The following is a 19,503-nucleotide window of genomic DNA, read 5'->3' on the forward strand; positions in this document are numbered from 1 at the left end:
CTCGTAGGCCCTGCCCTGCTGACTCCTGATCATGCGAGTGGCTCTCCTCTGGACCCTCTCCATGTTGTCCACATCCCTCCTGAAGTGCAGTGCCCAGAACTGGACACAGTACTCCAACTGCAGCCTTACCAATGTCGCATAGAGGGGGAGGATCACCTCCTTGGACCTGCTTGAGATGCATCTGTGGATGCATGACAAGATGCGGTTAGCCTTCCTGACTGCGTCCCCACGTTGGCGGCCCATGTTCATCTTGGAATCAATAGTGACTCCAAGATCCTTTTCTGCCTCTGTGCTGACAAGAAGGGAGTTCCCCAGCCTGTAGCTATGCTGCTGGTTCTTGCTCCCCAGGTGCAGTACCCTTGTCAGTGTTGAAACCCATCCTGTTCTCATCCGCCCACCTCTGTAACCTGTCTAGGTCTGATTGCAGCCTATTCCTCCCTTCTAGCGTGCCCACATCCCCCCACATCTTAGTGTCATCTGTGAATTTGAACAGGGTGCTTTTTACCCCCTTGTCCAAGCTGCTGATGAAGATGTTGAACAGTGCGGGCCCAAGGATCGAGCCCTGTGGAACCCCACAAGAAGAGTACACAGCCTGATTGCCACAATTTAGGATTAACAAGTCTGCAATTTAGAATAAGACCTAAGATTTTAAGAATTGCTATGCTCCTGGCTGCCACTAATGCATCCCAGCCTACTGTCCAGGCATTTCTGGCTGCTTGTTGACCTTGACTGGATAGAGGGCTGCAATTGAGTTGTCAGCCCCTGTTGCTGACTCCTGCCTGGGGAAAAAGGAGAGGTATATGGCTGCTTCCTTCAACTAGAGGATGTTTGATGGGTTGCTAAACCCTGGCTCAAGCAATGAAGTCAAACATCTTTTTGGGTGTCTGACTGCCTTTCTTCTGACAAGGTACCCTTCTGCTCCCTAACCATAGAGGTTCTTCATATGGCTTTCTGGTTGCTACTCACAAGTCTCCGCAGCTAGGGACATATGACCAGTCTCACATTACCAATACATTGAGTCTACACTCATACATAGGTTGAAGAACCATATTCTAAGTTACACGTCACTAGCTAGAGTAAATGCAGGTATTCAACTTCTCTTCATCATGGCATGACCTGGATCCATTCAGTGTATTTTGGGCTGTAGGAAGCTGGTTTCTGGTGATGAGGTTAGCGAGGTTCAGTGCTTGTTTGAATTTACAAGACTATAGATGTCCTCAGCAATTAGCTGGTGGTCATCTTCATCTTTCAGTAATGTGTAGGGAGGCTGAATGAGAAACTTTATGGATCGAACATTAGGAATATACTTCATTTCTGGTGCCCCAATATTACCTGGAAATAATAAAGCAGGAAAAATAATTTAATGAGACTGAAGGTGATGAGTTACTGACACATCTATTTGGTGAGTATCACTATTTTTGGCTAACATGTTGCACCATCTAGATATCCCAGATGGACTTGAGATGCCTGTGTGGCTTTCACACTTTGGCCTGTGTAGCTAACTCCTAAACCAGCCTTGCCTGTGGCTCTGTCCCACAAAGGAGCTTGACTGCATTTTATGTTTCTGGTTAATGAAGTGCAGCTGTTACACCCAGCAGTTACAGTCAGGTTGAATTCAGCCCATGACCATATAATTTGAAAGCAGCCTCCATTAGCTCTTTGATACCACAAGCCTTAAAAAGTCAAGTGAATGACCTTGAGATACAGTGTAAATTCATCTGTGTTGTGCTTCAGCGAAAGGAATATTTTAATAATTAAGGCTATCATGGGCTCTTTTATAATATGTTTGTGTAAGGCTCTCAGTCTTCTTCACAACCATTGTGTTCAAACGCCTCCATGAACCAGTCATTATTCTCCCAATTTTATGAAAAGGAGAGCTGAGGCATGGAGACACTGTGGCACTTGCCCAAGGTTAAACTGCACATCGGTGACAGAGATGCACTCTGGGGTTTGGCACGTGAAGTGTGTGGCTCTTTTATAATATGTTTGTGTAAGGCTCTCAGTCTTCTTCACAACCATTGTGTTCAAACGCCTCCATGAACCAGTCATTATTCTCCCAATTTTATGAAAAGGAGAGCTGAGGCATGGAGACACTGTGGCACTTGCCCAAGGTTAAACTGCACATCGGTGACAGAGATGCACTCTGGGGTTTGGCACGTGAAGTGTGTAGCATAAGTCTGGCTGCTAATCCTAACCACCAAGAGCTCTGTAATCTCACAGCCTCCAGGGGCAGATCACTGGTTGCTGCTGGCTCCCCATCAAGGTCTTCTTTGTTGTCCCTCATAGTTGCCCTGTCCCAACTGTTCCCAAACTTTCCGGGTATGTGACCCCAATCCTAGGTTTACAACCATGCCACGTGGTATAGCCTGATTTTTCCAATAGCATTTCAGGACTCATTTGGGCATGTGATCTCTAGTTTGGGAACCACTGCTCTATTCCTTCAGAGCAGGCCACAAATGTCCTTTCTCCAGCATCACTCTGGCCAGAAATTTCAGAGCAGGCCCCAGCACCTTCTCATACTCCCAGTGCCCTCCTTCCCCCCATCTCCAGCAGCAGAGTCCCCTTCAGGGTTGAAAAGCTGACAACCTTGTTCCTGTAGCTGTGTCTGGGCTTGCAACACGGATGTCAGTGCAAATGGCAGCAGGACAGAGCCTGTAAGCGTCAATGGATCCACAGAGCCACTTACTATGCTGTTCGGGTTTAAATCTCTGGGAGCAGACCCAGTCCGAGGAGTAGCCATTCAGCGCCACGGCCCACACTCTGCCGTAGTAGTACTCAGTGAAGTCTTCTGTCTCACGTGTGAGGTTACAAAAGGGCTGAGAGATGTTCTGGCACTCGGTTTTGGTAAGCCATTTTTTCTCCACGTACCTTAGAGAAGACACAGTGCATGCTTTCAATCCGCCATATACTTTCAATCCACCATATATAGTTCCTAAATATTTAAGAACTGAGTTTTATAAGCATGAGCATACTCTGCCTGTGAAGTGTCATTTCCAGCTCTGCTGTTATACAGATGGAGAAACTGAGGCACAGGAAAAAAATGACTCCCAAAGTCCCAAAGTCAGTAGCCAATCCAGGACCCAGATGACATAGATTCCAGACTGAAAGTGGTTTTTAACCATCTATGAATGAATCAGTATGCACATTTGGGACAGAATTCCTGGGTCTTTTAAAAGTCCTTTTTTTCAGATTCTGATGAGAGCCAGTAACTTTGCTTATATCTTCTACCTACAGTGGAGCCTTTTGCTTTTACAAATCGCCAATAACACAAAGGCAACAGTAAATACAGGTAGCTCACATACTTCGTTGAGGCAAAGTTATTGAACTAGGCAGTGTTTTTCGAAGTGAATACTTCATTTACCAAAAACTGCAGTTGCATTACACTGAAACTCTTTGCTATTGGTGCCGACTTGGGCCAAGAGTCAAAAAAAAAAGGAAAATAAATGTTTGCAGCAAGTGAAGTGCTTTTTAGAAACAGGTTGCTTCCACATTTTTTAAATGAAACAATTTGGTATTTCATTTACAATATTTCCAGATTCATTTTAGCTAAATTTAATTTTTAAAAAGAAAGCTAAAAATGCCTGAAAAAGAGATTCTTTTATCTGCACCAAAACAATATTTTCTTGGTTTTCACTTCAGTGAGACAAGCCAGAAAAAAATGTTTCAGACTGATCTGCAAATAAATTTCTTTTTTTGAACTGTGTTTCTGAAACAAAAGAAAACAGAAAACCCTCATTGTTCCCTTTGCCATACAAGGACTGTAAGCAGTGTACACGTCTCCCTAGATGTTTGCAACCTGCCCACGATGCATCTGGGACCCAAATATATGCTCACAAGCATAAGCAGCAGGTTTGCTAGGTTCTGGTAATCCATGCAAAAGGTGGGTGAGCTGATGGGAGCTGGGCAGTCCTGATCCCAGCTGGCAGTCCCACTCTACAAACTACTTTGCATCCCCCTAGCGGAAGTGTCAGCAAAAGCTGATCCCAGAGCAAGGAGCGTCTCCTGTAGATTGCCAGGTTGAGAAGCTTCTCAACAGAGCCCATGGACTGGCCCCAGTCTGCATTAAGGCTAGGGACACACATTACACATAAACCAGTGCAAGTGATCAGAAACTGGTTTAAACCTGGAACAGAACAGATGTTCAGTGAACATAAACCAGTTTGAAAATGGCTGAAACCAGTTTGAGATAAACCTGGTTGAATGTAGTATCAGACAACTGATTTGGGTTAACCCGGTTTATACAGTGTCTGTCCCAGACCCTTGGCTGGTTTAAGTTAAACCAGACTCCCCCAGCATCCTGGCACGCTCTCTGGGCTGGGCAGGGCTCTCTGCTCCACAGCAAGGCTGGCCCCTCTCCACTTCTCCCTGTCTGCAGCTTCCCCCTGCTTCCCCCCTCCCCCCACTACTCCCTACTAAGCAGGGATCTCCCATCCCCTCTGCCTTACACAGACACCCCTCAGCATTAGCTAGCAGACCACATGCTAGCTACAGTCCATGTTGCGGCAGACGGGACAAAGGCAGAACCAAACAGGTGGCTGGTAATGTTCCTCTGTTGTTTTCTTAATGGGCTGATAAACACCGAGTTAGGAGTGATAAACACTACGTTATCAATTTCCTGCTGGGCTGGTCCAAAGTGAGGTGTGTGTGGGGGGGAGCCCTCCCTAATCAGAGCATCCTGCCTTGGCCTGGCCACACACCCCCTCAGCTCAGACCTGTGGAAGTGAAGGGAGGGCTGCTCAAGCACTCTCTGGCTTCTAGCCTGAGCCACTACAGGCATGGGCCTGCACTTTCTCAGTCTGGAGGGGATGTCTGTAGTTACATACTGATTCAGCCTAGTCAGGTTAGGTTAACCTGCAAAGATTGAATCAATTCAGATACAGGCTTTTTGAATGTCTGTCCCTAGCTTTTAGGTCCCTCATAGCTCTGTCTGCCTCTGCTTTTGGGATGGCAGACCTAAAATGTAACCCAGGTAAAGCAGCTGTAGCTCTCAGAGCCCAGGGGTTGCTGTTTTTTCTGCATATGAGGCAATGACATTAGCAAAGGAGCACTGTGTGGTTCTCATCCCAGAACATGGGCAGGCGGGAGATTGTTTTGGAGCGCTTACAGGAAAAGACGGCTATATAGCAGGAACCAACACCCTCCTGGGGTCTCTCCATAATCCCACCAGGCTAAGATCCTAAGATTTCCTAAGAAGTCAGGACTCCTGTGCCCTGTTTCTAATTTTGTCCCAAATTGTCATGTTGAAATTTGCTGTTGCCATTTGTGCAAATGCACAGAAGCCACTGGAGAAGATTCGTACTGGGCTTCTGATCAAATCCGTATAACCAGGACATAAAGCAATGAACAGAGTCTCTCAGCCAATGGCAGGATCCATCTTGGGCCTGATTCTGCAGCTCAAAATGTTCAGCAGCACCAAGGAAAGCCCCCATGCAGCTAACTTGAGAAAATGCATTTCAAGCAAAGGAAAGACTCCATACTCGGGTCCTGTGAATCTTTGGGACTCTCAGGCTTATGGGAAGCAACAGATGCCCCTTGAAAGAGTCTTCTTGTCAAAGAACCACTTCCCCTGGAGTTCTTTGCTAGCTCTGTTAGGCCAAGGGAGTCTCCCTTGCTGGGCTGGAGAAGGCATGGCATATCCAGTTCCAGGGGGGCAGAAACATGAGCTCTCCTCTGGGAGCAGAAAGCAGGCATGCAGGAAAACTCTGACAATAATGCAAAGTCCCTGTGTGTGCAGCTGGTGTAGAACTATTTGCCCTGTTTCAAATCTGACTCTCAAACATCCGTCCTGAGTGCATCGTTAAACCCTTCTGGGCAGACAATATGTGCCCATTAGGATTGGCTGAAAAAGGACTAGAGTTTCATAAAGCCAAAGTTCTGGATATTGCTGAAATCATGCCTTTGCCCAGGTTTTCCAACTATCTCCCATCCTGAAATAATGTTTTACTTGTTACAGTCCATTCCTCATCTCTGTGCCTCAAATCACTCATTAAAGGAAGGTCACTAGTATTATTTGCATTTTACTAATAAGGTAACTGAGATACAGAGAGAAGGGGCACAGGTGAGTGGCAGAACAGGGACTGGGACTGAAACCCCATGTCAGTGGGGCGATACTTTGGTCTCCAGAGCAGCTTAGTGACTCTTCTTAACGTAAGGTCACCTTCCAGCTGAGATGAACTCCAAGACCCTGTTCTTTTGCTTGGGTCCTGTTCCAAACAGCCATGTTGGTGGCAGTAAAGCAACAGCAATTAGCAGCCAAGCCTGCTTTTCTAGGTTGGCTCTTTTTTCTCAGGAAGCATTGGTCTCACAACCTATTCAAACAAGTCACCAAAGACGACACAAACCCTACATACTGTTTATAGTGGACATTGTACACTGTGCCTGGTGGTATCTCATCTTCAGTTCCCCCCTTCAGGATGTTCTCGAAGTTTGTAGAAAAAAACTCTGCATTTTTGAGAAGCAGAAGTGGCGATCTCTCTGCAGTCAGACAGCTTGGGGGAACAAAGGAGCTATTACTAAAATGCAGGCTCCATGCCACAACCCAGGGGTTTCCAGCTTCCACACAGGTGTCAAAGGCTGTCCTGGGCATGGAGGCAGTATGTATCAGTGGGTTCATGAGCAAGGACTAGAGATTTTCTTACTTACAGGCAGCTAACTGGAGATGAGCTGAGAATCAGGGGTTTGGCTCTGGATTAGCATTGGGCCAGGGGCTGAGGCCAATCAACTTCTGTTGCTGAGAGAAGCATGTCTATAATGCTGAATACAGGGTGATTATATAGAGAGTGTCACTCAGAGGAATCACTGAACAGCCTGAAAATGGACTCTGGCCTGGGAGTGTCTGCATGAAGACAGATAATTCCCTGCCCATGTGTATTCTGGTGACTTCCCCAGGCTCAGAGATTTCTCCAGCCTCGGCTTCGCAGCCACGGAAGTCAGTTCTTCCTTGTGAATGTGCTCAGAAAACTCGGCCCTGCCTCCCCGCATCAACCGAGAACAATGTAGGCATGAGCTTCTAGGCTTTGAACAGTGCTCAGAGACAAATGTTTCCATGCCTTTTGGCTCCTGTCTTGTGGTTACCCTCATGCAAACACACAATGCAAAGTTTTCCCTCGGCTTATTTGTTTGCCTGAGATTCTGGACTGCAGTCAGTGTTGCCGATCTTGGCCCTGGTGTCTGTCTGTCTTCCTCAGAGATGCATTACTTACACAGGATGCCTCCACTGGTCCTCTAGATGCAGTGGCTTGTATTTTGAAAAGTAATTGATTTTGGGTCCCCAAACTTGAGCCATTTTAGAGAGGCCTAATTTTCAGAGGGCACTTACTGAGCACATGGTGAAAATCAGCTTCTTTAAAACCTCTCAAGCTGGGCTCCCCAAAATCCCTACTTGTTTTTTAAAACAAGTCTTGTATTTTTTTAAAATTGGTCTGTTATAGGCACCTCCTAAAAGAAATGAGAGCATTTGGGATGGAGAGGGTTTTCTTTAAATCTAGAGCAGATCGCTGTTTTTTCTTTTGTATTCCCAATACCATTTTAATTTCTTTTCCCTTCCATCTATACAGAAGTAGCCAAAATATACGCTGGACCATTCCTAAATATGGGCGGGGGGCAGGATGTTTTTAGAGTTGGAATAGAGCTGAAAGCCAGTCTTAGCAAGACAACATTTTCAAAACCAGCCAGTAATCCCAGGTGTCTCGGTTCTGGACATTCAATGTGCCCATAGTTTTCAGACAGGTTGATCACCCAGAGCTTTTCCCCAACCCCCTCCCCACTCAAGTTCAGCTACACTGGGGACTTTCTGCATGTGTGAAAAAAATAGGCCTTTAAATTGTCAGGCCTTCAGAATTGGCGAGTGATTTTGAACCATTTGGCCTACATAAACCCCTGTATGGTGGCCAATTAGCAGTAAACCCATTCTACAGACAAGGAAACTGAGGCACAGAGGAGGTTTTTGACTGGCTTAACATCACAGAGTTTGTGGCAGAGCCAGGACTAACACACAACAGTTCCTGCCTCCTATCTCATGCCTAACCCCCAGCTACCTCTGTGTCAGTAGGGTCCTGCCATTGTCAAGACCACTGCATGTGTGAAGGGAATCCAGGCACAAGGTCTGGATTCAGCTCTCAGTCCTGATCGCCAGGTTATTTCAGTTGAGCACATTGCTGTCATATCCCTGGAAGTGGACCAAGCAAATTCTGCCCTGACTGGAACTGCCATTCCGCCCCATACCAAGCATGTCAGCAGGGTCTAGCACAGCGATCCATGCAGGGTCTAGCACAGCGATCCTGGCTAGGGCACTGCTGTATCACAAAGCCGTGGTAACGTGGGTATTGGAGGAGCCCATGTGAGCACAGTGCAGTCCCAAATGTTCCCCAGTCTGAAAGCCCCTCCCGCCCCAAGTGTTTTCTCTTGCCCCTTTTCCTGCAGTTCCCTGCTTTCCTGGGCTCAGATCTAAAGCCTAATGAAGCCAGTCGTGGTCTTTCATTGACTTTGACAGGCTTGGGATCAAGCCCATGGGAGCTCCAGAAGGCAGAGGCAGGGATCAAGGCATCTCTTTATGAATCTGTACAGCACAGGGCACTCCAGGGACCCCATGGAAATAACCAGCTAGCAAATAACCCTGTCTGCAGAGAGCTCAAAAACCAGTCTGGAGAGGAGCTAACTATCTGGGTCTCATTCCAAGCAAGTCAAGTGCCTGCCACCTGTTCTGTGGGACCCAGCCTTGCTCGGCTAATCCTGCTACAGCAGAACAATAAAGGTCAGCAAAGCTGCTGGTTGAAAGGAAGCAAAAGCCAGAACTTATGCAACTGGGAACATATGGTCCAAAAGATCAGAGCCTTCGTCATGAGTAACTCTGCAAGCTGGAACGCGAGCTCGGGCACTGGTTCCCCAGCCCAGGTGAAGCACTTCTGAAGGACGCAAACTTCTTGCTGCTTCAACTCTGGTCTGCGCTGGTTGCCCCATACCAGGCTGCAGAGCTATCAGCCTGCCTGCATTCGCATTTCAGCTCGCCATGCCAAGCGTGCATTTGTGCACCTCAGTGTGTGTGTGTGTGTGTGTGTGCGCGCGCGCGCACACACATACGCATCTCGGGGGGGCGGTGCAAGTATGTGTGTGTGCACGCATGCACGTATGTGGGTGAAAGGAAGCAATCAAGCTCCCAAATGCCTTTCGCCTCCTGTGTACACACACCTCAGTGTGCAAAGGTGCAGGAGCTGGTGGGCTAGTAGATCCTCAGGTTTCTGAACTAGAGCCAGCAGCCTGCTCCCTGATAAGGAACATCCTGCAAACCCTTGCCGGCCTTTCCCACTTTTGAGCCTTGTTTTTCTGGTCTGGTGACTCTGCTCTCTTATATTTTAGAAGGTAAAACCTGTGTGCGCGCACGTGTAGAATTGTATAACCACTGCAAACAATGCTTCTTGTTATTCAAGAAGCATCTTGGGGTGTTTCTTTAAAGCAGAAGTCACCCACGCTTCCAGCTTGCAAGCTCTGCTGCTGTTCTAGTCAATGTGCATGCTGAGCCCTTCCCCCTCCTGGTTGGAAACTGAACTACAACTGTGTGTCTTGGCTTCTATTAATGGTTAGTCTCCAAGGTGCTTCCCTGCCCTGCCTTCCTCATCAGTCGTGCTTAGCTTTTTGGTGTTGTGGCCTAATGAGGAGCGCAGGCTGGATCAGGCACTATGCCACCTCCATTTGGCCCTGTGCTTTCAAATGAAAGCTTAGATATTCACCTAATCATAGGCTATTGGGAACTAGGGCTTTAAGAAAAATCACCAAATATCACAAGACTTGCAACGAAATCACCAGAGTTGTCATTGCTGCGTAGTCTCTATCTAACCTGAAAGACACTAACCCTGGGAAAGTTCAGAGACATTGCGTGTGTGTGGGAGCTCCCCTGTCACTGCACGTGAATTTTAAGGGGATTTCATAGACATTAGAGCTGGAAGGGACCTCGGAAGATCATTGAGTCCAGCCCCCTGCCCAAAGGGCAGGAAGTCAGCCGGGTTCATAGGATCCCAGCAACATGAGCATCCAGTTTGCTCTTGAAGGTGTTCAATGTAGGCGCTTGAACCACCTCCGGTGGCAGGCTGTTCCAGACCTTGGGGGCTCGGACAATAAAGAAATTCTTCCTTATGTCCAGCCTGAAATGGTCTTGTAGTAGTTTATGACCATTCGACCTAGTCGTCATCCCTTGGGGCGCTCTGGTGAACAAACGTTCCCCCAGATACTGGTGGTCACCCCTGATAAACTTATAGGTGACCATCAGATCACCCTTGAGCCTGCGCTTTTCCAGGCTAAAGAGCCCCAGGGCTCTCAGCCTGTCATCGTAGGGTCTGCTTCCCTGACCTCTGATCATGCGCGTGGCTCTTCTCTGGACTCTCTCAAGCTTCTCCACATCCTTTTTGAATTGTGGAGCCCAAAACTGGACACAGTACTCCAGCTGCGGCCTCACTAAATGACCCCCAAGTCTCTTTCTTGCATAGTGTTAGCCAACATAGCACTGCCGAGCCTATAAGGATGCTGCGGGATGATTGCTCCTAGTCTTTTCTCCTGCAGCTACTGAGAATACTCTAAATCCATCATCTTTATAACCATCCTTCAGGTATTAAAAGACCATTATCAAATCCCACCTCAGTCTTCTCTTCTCCAGACTAAACAATCCTAGTTCTTTCAGCCTTCCCTAGTAAGTTATATGTGTCAGACTTCTAATCATTTTAGTTGCTCTTTGCTGAACTCTTTCTAATTTATCCACATCTTTCTTGAAATGCAGCACCCAAAACTGGATGTAGGACTGTAGGTGAAGCCTCACCAGTGATGACTAGATCTCTGGGATGCTCAGAGCCCAGGAGGCTCATCCAGGGGTGCAGGGGGGCTCCCGCCACTGTGCAAACCTTGGGAGAGGCCCGGGGGGCACATGCACCCCAGATTTGTCTGCAGGGCAGAGGCAGGATGCTACTGCAGGCTGGGCTCTCTGCCCCACTGCCGCTGTCTACGGTTTGGTAGTCTAGGGTGGCTGGATGGTCCACGAGCAGTGGCATAGGGGACAAGGGTTAGAGGGCTAAAACTAACCTGGTGTCAGGGGGGTGGGGGCTAAGAAACGAGCAGCCCCAGGGCTGAGGCCAGTGGCTGGGTTTTGCAAACCCCAGGGCTGTGCTGGGAACTGTACAGAAGTTCAGTTAGATCAGGTGGCCATTTTTGATCTTATCTATCCTCCCCCTAACCTCCCCGAACATCTGTTCCTAGCCTGTCTGCCTGACAGAGCCCCTCCTTGTGGTTATGCCCATGGTTTTCCTCCTCTTCCAACGTGCTGCCCCAAGGCCTTTTAAAAATGGCTTCTGCAACCCGAGTGGCCACATCTTGGACCTCCTGGGAGGTGTCCTGTCCCAGAGTTTGCAGAGCTGGAAGGAGAGAGGGAGACATTAGTGAATAGACACTTCCACCTCCGGGGAACGCTGGTCACACATGCTGGCAGCGCCAGAGCAAGCCCAACCCTGGGGAATGGGGCTCTGGCATGATGTGCGGGTGGGCAGTGCACAATGGATGCAGTGTTGCTCCTACCATCTCATCACCAGCATCTTGAACAGCCCCAGACTTGTGGTCTCTCTGGGTCCCAAGCTACAGAAACTCTCCCACACAGACATGGCTGTGGCTGCTCCATTGGGAGCTTCCTGCATTCCCAGCTGAGGGGAAATGCCGATACTGCTTTTTCCTGCTCATGGAGGAAGGCTGAGATTCTCAACAGCTTCCACTGACAAGATTCTCCTGCCTTTCCCACCAGAAAGCTTCTCAAGAGTTGCCATTGCCAAGGGGACATGACTGGGCACTCAGACCTGGTGTGGAACAGGCCTGGTTCATGTTGGTCTGCACCTGATGAAGGGACTTGACAGACAGGCTGCCCAGGGGAGGATTGGCAGTGGCATCCAGGGGCACTGGCTACAACTTTCCCCAACCTGAGGGACCCTAGGAAGCCAACTGAGGATGGGGCCTGGGCAGGACAGTCAGGAGATGCACAGATTCAGCTCCTCCGTGCTGCACCCTGCTGCTCCAGGGGAATGGGAGCTGCCTGCTCGGAGCAAGGCTCTCTTAGGTTATCCTCAGGGCAGAGCAGATGCACTGGGCTCCAAAGCACAGGGAGGGGTCGGTTCCTGCAGCTTCTCAGCTCCTTCTGGGCTCCAGGAGAGAAGTGCAGGGGCTGGATTTCTTACTTACAGCTCAGCAGGTGTGCAACCTTTATCTGTCCGGCACTTCTTGGGGCAGCATATTCCATAAGGATGCTTAAACACACAACAGGGAGAACAGATCAGCATCCCGTGGTCAGGACACAAGGAAAACTCAGCCCAGAGGCCGGTCTTTGGCTCCCCTGTGCTGTGTTTGCCATCACAGGTGGGTTGTGCCCAACACGTTCACTGTTGGGTCTCATTATCTGAGTAAAGGGCTGGGAGCCAGGAAGAAAAGGGCAGTCTACACACGAGCTCCTCCCAACATCTCTGGTAATCCACAGAAACCTGCCTTGTTCCCTGGGCTGGACTAGGGGTGTAAAGGGCACCAGGAGCCTCTCTGCACCCTGAGCGCAGGGCCAGGCCGAGCAAGGACCCAGCCTTCCCTGACAAGCTGGGTTGGACATGCAGGCGGATACAGCCTCCTTCCCAGGAGGAAGAGAAGCCCAACAAGCTTCAAGATGGGCTCAATAAGGTCGTGCAGGAATCTCTCTGACAGGACTGCTCCCAAGACCAGGTCCCTGCACTCAGTGGCCCAAGACGCCTGTGCCCCTTCCCATCTGCCTTCGCCATCAAGTGGTGCTAAGCAATTGTGAGCTGTGCTGGGTGACCATGTCCCAGACACGTCTCCATCGCTCAGAACTACTGAATCACAGCACAGGTCTTGTCTGCCACAACCCCCAGCCTTACTGTCCGGTTGAATCCCTCTCAACACCAGCCTTGCAACACTGGGAGCATCATCCTTTCCAAATCCTTTCAGGGGAACCTGAGGCACAGGCTGATTAACAGCCTGATCCTGCTCACCAACAGCTTTACCATTCCTCTTGGGGGTGAAAGGGAGAATGAAAAGGGACCAGGCATCCTCTCTCACCTGTAAATGTGATGGCCACCATCTGAATTTCTGGCCATGGGCTTGAGTAGTGTCCCTGGGCTGCCTGGCAGAGACCCTCCAAAAAAGCAGGTTTTTCTCTGGCCTGGAGAGAACCAAGGACACGTGAGCTCCCTCTGGTGAGAAGTGCTCTCACACCACACGCTGGTACTGGTCAGGAGGAAATGGGAGCACCAAGGGACTAAAAGGAGCAATCTTGGCTTGTCCCATGCCTCCTGGTCCTAGACCCAACCCCTGCAGTTATTTCCACTGTGCCCCGGTTCCCTCCCCGCATCCTATGAGCCCTGACCTGTCACCTCCTGCCACACACAAACTCACTCACCAAATGCCTGCAGACTTCCCGCAGCAGCTGTTCCTGCTTCCCCTGCTCTGACCCCTGGATATGGAAGGCCAGGGCGGCCTGGACCCTCCTTAAGCCCAGGTAAGGGCAGCACAGGCCCAGCGTTGTTCTGCACTCCTGAAAAACACGGTCACATCAGGTCTGTACTCCCTGCTGACTGCTGAGCTGAGGCCAAGGATTGCCTCTTGACCCAGGACTGCGCCCAGGCCAGGAACAGGATGGCCTGGCCAGGAGGTGACTGGCACTAGGCATAAAGGAGTGGCTGTGAGCAAAGGGAGGACTTCTCCTGTCTTTCACATGGCACCTGCAGGCAACACCCGTCTCCCCCGCAGTAAAGCCATGCAGGGAGATTTCCTGCATGCACAGGGGGTCAGGTGTGCAACCTGCCCTGGACCTGGGAGGCAGCCCCGAGCTCAAGGAGATGCCTGCATGAAGCCACCTCAGCAGGGGATGGTCACCACTGGACGCAGGAAGGGCAGAGTGCCCCTGGGGCTGGACTGAGGAGACCTGGCGGGGCTGAGGAAATCACTGTCACCAGTTCTTACCATGGCCACCTGCGGATTGGGGTCCTCCAGATGAAGCAGGAGTGTTCCCCGGCTCTGCCTCACCTGGCTTTTATAAAAGGCTTGCCTTTTCCTCATGCAGCCTGCCAGGGCACCGAAGAGGGAGAAAGCCATGGCGCGAAGACCATTGTTGTCCTGTGACCGAGAAACCCAAGTGTGCTCACAACCAAGCCTCTCTCTCATGGGCCTGGCACAGCTCCTGACAGGAGCCTTTGGCTTCCAGCCTGCCAGGTGATGTGCCAGGACATGGGCTCTGGCAGGTCCTGCTCCTGGTGGGCTGCCTGGGAGACAGGGCACTCAGCAGAACTCGGGGAGCAGCAGCGAGCCTCGTTCCCTGAACGTGCGGGCACTAGGGGCTCCGATCCTAAATCCCAGCAAAACCAGATCCCCCAGCCCCTGTGGTCGCTTGTCTCTGCCCAGCTCTGCTTCCGACTCAGGAGAATCAACACGGCAGAGAAGAGCCCCAGAGCCCTACAGAGCCCCATGACCCCAGCCGCAGCCTCGCCCGGTCTCCTGAGCGTCCCTCCTTGTCTACAAGGGCCCATCTGTCATCCCGTTCTCTTCACTTGCTTTTCCTCCTGAAAACTCATCTCTTCCACAGAACTGAACATCTTCCAGTTTGGGCTGGAACAAGGGGCAGCAAGTGCTTCTCCCACCTCTGAAACGGCCCCAAATGAAGAGCGCTGGAATGGGGGTGGGGAATGCTGCTCACTCACATGGTTAAAGAAGGACCTGACATGCACAACTGCATCCTCAACCAGGGACCCCGCATCCATCACTAGATGTTTGAAGACGCAGGTGAGTGCCCACATGTCCTCCTCCATGATCTCAGCCCTGGAAGGCACGAATGATGCCTGGAACAGGGTCTCCAGGACGGCCTTCTGGTGTTTTTCAGCTGTAAAAACACAAGACATGACACACCGATCAGTGCTTACGCTCCTCACCTCTGGGCTTTCCCATTCACAGAGCGCTCGGGACTTCATCTGACCATGACCCCATGGCTCCATTCCCATATGCCTGTGAGACACAAGGCACCCGCTTCTGCACCAAAATTACACTTGTCACACCCAAATGTCTCCAGAGACACCAGAGGGGGTGAGACAGCAAAACTGCATACACTTCCAGTCCCTTCAGCCCTGCCTCATTGTTTGGTCTCTACAGCCGAGCTGCGTTCTAGAGAGTGCAGGGGAATTTCAACCTCACCTGCTCAGGGGCACTGTACACGATGTTGCCTAGTCCTCTGGCTGCCATTTGTTGAACAAGGTTATTTGTGTCCCTGGCTCGCTGGTGAAGTAAAATCCCTGGCTTGCTGATGCAGTATATAAAGGGCTGCCTTAAGGAGCTTCTGGTCTTCAATGACCGGGTCACACACAAGCTAAAAGAAATCAATGTGTCTGTGAGATCCAGCACAGTCATTCCCAACAGCCCAGCCCTCCAGCAGAAAAGTAACTCATGCCAGAGCACAATCCCACAGACCACCGCGAGGAAGAGCCTCAGCACATGGCGCACTCCTGTTGGACATAGGGATGTTTGTCTCCTTAGAGCCAGGCAACTCATGAAAGCAGGGGCTTAGTCTAAGCGGGAGAGATGATGCCGATGCAAGTAGATGGGGACATTGCTTTCTTTAGAGCAGTGTCTACCTGGGATGCTGGGTGGGTATAGAAGATGCAGGAGTTAGGACCAAACTCAGAGCTGCTGGCTAGGACGAGGGCTCTGTAGAGGCAGGTCAGTAAGGCAAGCCTTGTCTGCCTCTCCTTCTCATACGGCAGAAGTGGCGATGCAGGGGCCAGGACAGAAGAGAAACCTCTCATCTGCCTCCAGTGATCCTCCCTCCTAGGAAGGGGACCAGGGGACTCCCCGGGAACAGCTTGCCTTTCCATCAAACTGCTCATTCTCTATGGGGCCTTACCTGGCTGATGAAGGCTGTACCAGTTACACGCAGATTTTCTGTTGTGGAACTGGTCCACTGTAGGACCTCCCCTATAAATTGGGGTGTTATTATTTCCAACAGCAGCAGAGTTCTGCAAGAGAAAACCACTAGCTCTGGGACCGGCTGAGCACTGCCAATACTCATTTGCTCTGAGGCGGCAGCTCTCATCGCTTGGAGCACAAGCTCCAGGTCTCCAGCCCCACGCAACCCTGCATGTTCAGCACAGAAAGTTCCCCTCCACCACTCATCCCACTGCCTAGAGCACAGATGCAATCCAGCTTCCCTCTTTTACCTGGCCAGCTGGCACACCCCCTCGTGGTGTGTCTGAGGGCTCTCCAGTAATGGCCAGGTTCCTGCTTCGCAGAGCTCTGCAGCCACTTTCTCCCCAAGGCCCTTTGCGGTAGCGCAAGCCCTCCATAGAAAGCCTGGGGAGACAGAAGATTTACAGATTTACAGACCGCAACAAGATGCTGCAGCCAGAGCAGAACCAAAATGCCCTGTCACTTGGGGGGCCCGTTACTCAGACACCTGCTGTGAAAGACAGGCAGCTCAGATCCGACTGATGCTGCCATCAACAAGATGCTGCAGCCAGAGCAGAACCAAAATGCCCTGTCACTTGGGGGGCCCGTTACTCAGACACCTGCTGTGAAAGACAGGCAGCTCAGATCCGACTGATGCTGCCATTCTCTCTCATCAAGATTTACAGATTTACAGACTGTAACGAGATGCTGCGGCCAGAGCAGAACCAAAACGCCCTGTCACTCGGGGGCCCGTTCCTCAGACACTTGCTGCGCAAGGCAGGCTACTCAGATCAGATTGATTTCTCACGCCTTGCAATCCTGACAGGGACAGGGAGGGCAAGACCTTGCACAAATCAATGCTGGAAGCCAGACAGGACGCACGGAGGCTCTCCCAAGCCGAATGCACTACGGAAAGAACTGAGCAGCCATTTCTCTCTCCCTACAAGGACAAAGGCCACATGTAGAGCATGGGAGCATGCAGACGTCACATGCCCAGGTCCCAAGCACCGGGAGCCCAGCGTGTGCTGGTCGGTAGGAGACACCAAACAACAACTGCCCAATTACCGGTGGGGGCACATTTCTCACAGGAGGGCCACTCTCTCTCCAATCTCTCAGTCCTGATCCTAAAGGGAAACTTACACAACACTTCCCAGAGACGAGCCTATGAGCTCCATTTCATCAACCTCCTGGATACTAGAGATCATGGACTAAACACAGACATTGGATTTTTGATACATTATAATCTGCCTGGCAACTAACTCCCCAGCCCAGCCCAGCCCCTGGCTTCTTTACTTGTCATTCCATCCAGGAAGAGCACACACCAACTGCTGAAACTTCCTTACCTGACGAAGGGTTTTTGAACCCGAAAGCTTGCTTAATAACTATTCTCCATCTGTTTGGGTTGGTCTAATAAAAGATATCGAATTCACCCAAGGAACCTTGTCTGCCTATGTCCTTAGACCAACACGGCTACAACCTAAACCCCTGCCCCACGACCTGGCATCCTACCTCAAGCTCTTGAGAACCAGGAAGCTAGCCCTCAAGGGGGAACCGACAGAGCTGGGCTTGGGCTGTCACTTACTGCGAGAGGTCCCAGGGCTGCAGTGCCCTCAGGTGAGCTACCCTCTGTGCCAGCTGGATATTGGATCTTCTTCAGAAGCAAACCGAGTATATGGAGGGTGGAGAAATCATCCCTCCCCAAGGCCCTCCAGAGCTCAGAGGTGTCACTGCAATTTAACACAAATTACATATGAGCTGCAGATGCTCCTGTGATGTCATGAAGCAATAGGACACTGAAGCAAATGCCAAGGGATCTCCTGGCCTAGGACGGGGTTGGGGCGCAGTGATGTCATATGCCAATGCCATTAGACACAAGCCTACCATTTCCTACCCAAACACACTAGGATATTGACTCTTACCAAGTCAGCCCAAAGGATCTGCAGCTGACTTGAAACTCCATGGGCTTTGCCAGGCTGTGGGATGTGTGCGTGCCACCAGGCACAAGAAGTAGGGAGTGGCAAGTACCTGTCCATTGGCAGAGGCTTGGCAAGGAGGCTGGTGATCACTGCCTCTAGGTATAACACGGCAAGAATGCCAACGCCTTCCAACAGGAAGCCTCGCATGGACCTCTCCTGCACTGTTGGCATCCGAATAAAGATGGTGCCCAGGATGTCTGGCACCTGGAGAGAAAAGAGCAAGAACAAGGGTCCCTTTCTCATTCAGCCAGCACAATCCAAACCAATCCCTCCCGCAGTTTGGTAATTTGCTGCCATCTTAGAAATTCCTTGCTTTAAGGGACCAGTGTCCAGACACCGCTGCCTCTGGCTGATCCTAAGAAGTGAGCATGTCCCTATGCCCCTACTTGGGGTGAAAGCGGACACCACGACATGTGGGCAGACACCAACCAGCCCACACACCCTCAGCCCTTCCCCTCACCCATGTGCACACACCTACAATCTAATTGCATGTCTGCCCGGGACCCATTTCTGCCTGACATGCTCACACAAACACCCCAACAAATATCAACATCTGGGGGTGGTTTTAAGAAGCTAATTTTGACCTTCTGCTGTGTGGATGCTCAGCTGAGGTCCAACAAGCACCACCAACGTCAGAACCCCTGTGAGAATCCCTGGCACCGCAAGCAAGATGATTGTAACTGGAACTTTTCCAGGTGAGACCAGCTCTGCTGGAACTGCACACTGGAATTCACACTCCTCATTACTAACTGCACCTCCCTGTTCTGCACATGGCCGGGCTAGCGGGACAGTAGGTCCAGCTGCCCATAGCCAGTCCCATCCAGAACAGGGAGGGGGTGGAGGCTGCAGTATCTCTAGCATACATTCTTTCCTGCACCCTGTTCCCAACCCTGCGGAGAGGAGCAGCATGGAAAGACCATTTCACATAGCCTCTACCAAGGCTGGGAAATGCCTGAGGATACAGAACCATCTCTAGCTCCTGCCTTGCTGTGGACCCTCTGCATGGTGTGGCACTGAGGGAAGTGTGCATCTGTTCCGCATGCCTAAGCATGGTGTTCCAGCCCAGTCACAGCCAGGTGCCTCAGACTCCTTGTTGCCCTCTCCTGCTGTATTTGCCCCCACAGTCTATGTTTCCAAACCCTCTGGGGCTGAAAACTCTTATCGATAACCTAGGTCACTGAATTCCCATCTTGCCTTCCTGTGCTCTCTCTCTTGGATGCAGCTGATCTGCTCTTCCTCATCTCTGGCTAGTAAGGGAAATGGAACTTGCTTCATGTCCAGGGATCAGCACTAAGATTGCTGTTCACTCCACATGAAAGCAGTGCTTGAAAAGCATAAGGCAAATGCAGAAAGCCTCCTCAGCTTCAATTTTACCTCATCCAGAAGGGCATCTCCATTCTCCCTCAGGATTGCACAGAACCAGTGGCCTGCTGCTGTGGCGCACGTGGGACTGGCAGAAAGCATGCCATCCATTATTGTCCCCACCAAATCAAGGGCATGGTTGGAGGGCAAGAATTTGCCAGTGACCTGGAGACAAATAGAAAGAAGGGAAATTGCACTGAACCCCAGAATT

The 19,503-nt window shown here is 50.7% G+C and overlaps 2 protein-coding genes across 2 annotated transcripts in view; both read right to left on the reverse strand.

The window, feature by feature from the left end:
* Positions 1-1,173: 1,173 nt before the first annotated feature.
* On the reverse strand, positions 1,174-8,929 carry LOC106722591 (interleukin-22 receptor subunit alpha-1-like). The gene is made up of 3 exons (XM_025212604.1): positions 6,351-8,929; positions 2,687-2,868; positions 1,174-1,332 (listed from the first exon to the last, which is right to left on the reverse strand). The coding sequence occupies exons 1-3, from the start codon at positions 6,611-6,613 to the stop codon at positions 1,181-1,183; spliced, it is 597 nt and encodes a 198-aa protein (XP_025068389.1). The 5' UTR covers positions 6,614-8,929; the 3' UTR covers positions 1,174-1,180.
* A 3,267-nt stretch (positions 8,930-12,196) lies between these two features.
* Positions 12,197-19,503, reverse strand: part of LOC106722592 (maestro heat-like repeat-containing protein family member 2B) — a 12,067-nt gene continuing 4,760 nt past the window's right edge. The window contains 12 exon segments of the mRNA XM_025212601.1: positions 12,197-12,270; positions 13,084-13,186; positions 13,424-13,558; positions 13,987-14,139; positions 14,721-14,896; positions 15,204-15,300; positions 15,302-15,379; positions 15,914-16,025; positions 16,227-16,346; positions 16,348-16,359; positions 17,980-18,134; positions 19,305-19,457. Of these exon segments, the coding sequence (XP_025068386.1) occupies positions 12,197-12,270; positions 13,084-13,186; positions 13,424-13,558; positions 13,987-14,139; positions 14,721-14,896; positions 15,204-15,300; positions 15,302-15,379; positions 15,914-16,025; positions 16,227-16,346; positions 16,348-16,359; positions 17,980-18,134; positions 19,305-19,457 (1,368 nt within the window).

This window comes from Alligator sinensis, unplaced genomic scaffold (genome assembly GCF_000455745.1).
Source record: "Alligator sinensis unplaced genomic scaffold, ASM45574v1 scaffold833_1, whole genome shotgun sequence".
NCBI lineage: Eukaryota > Metazoa > Chordata > Crocodylia > Alligatoridae > Alligator > Alligator sinensis.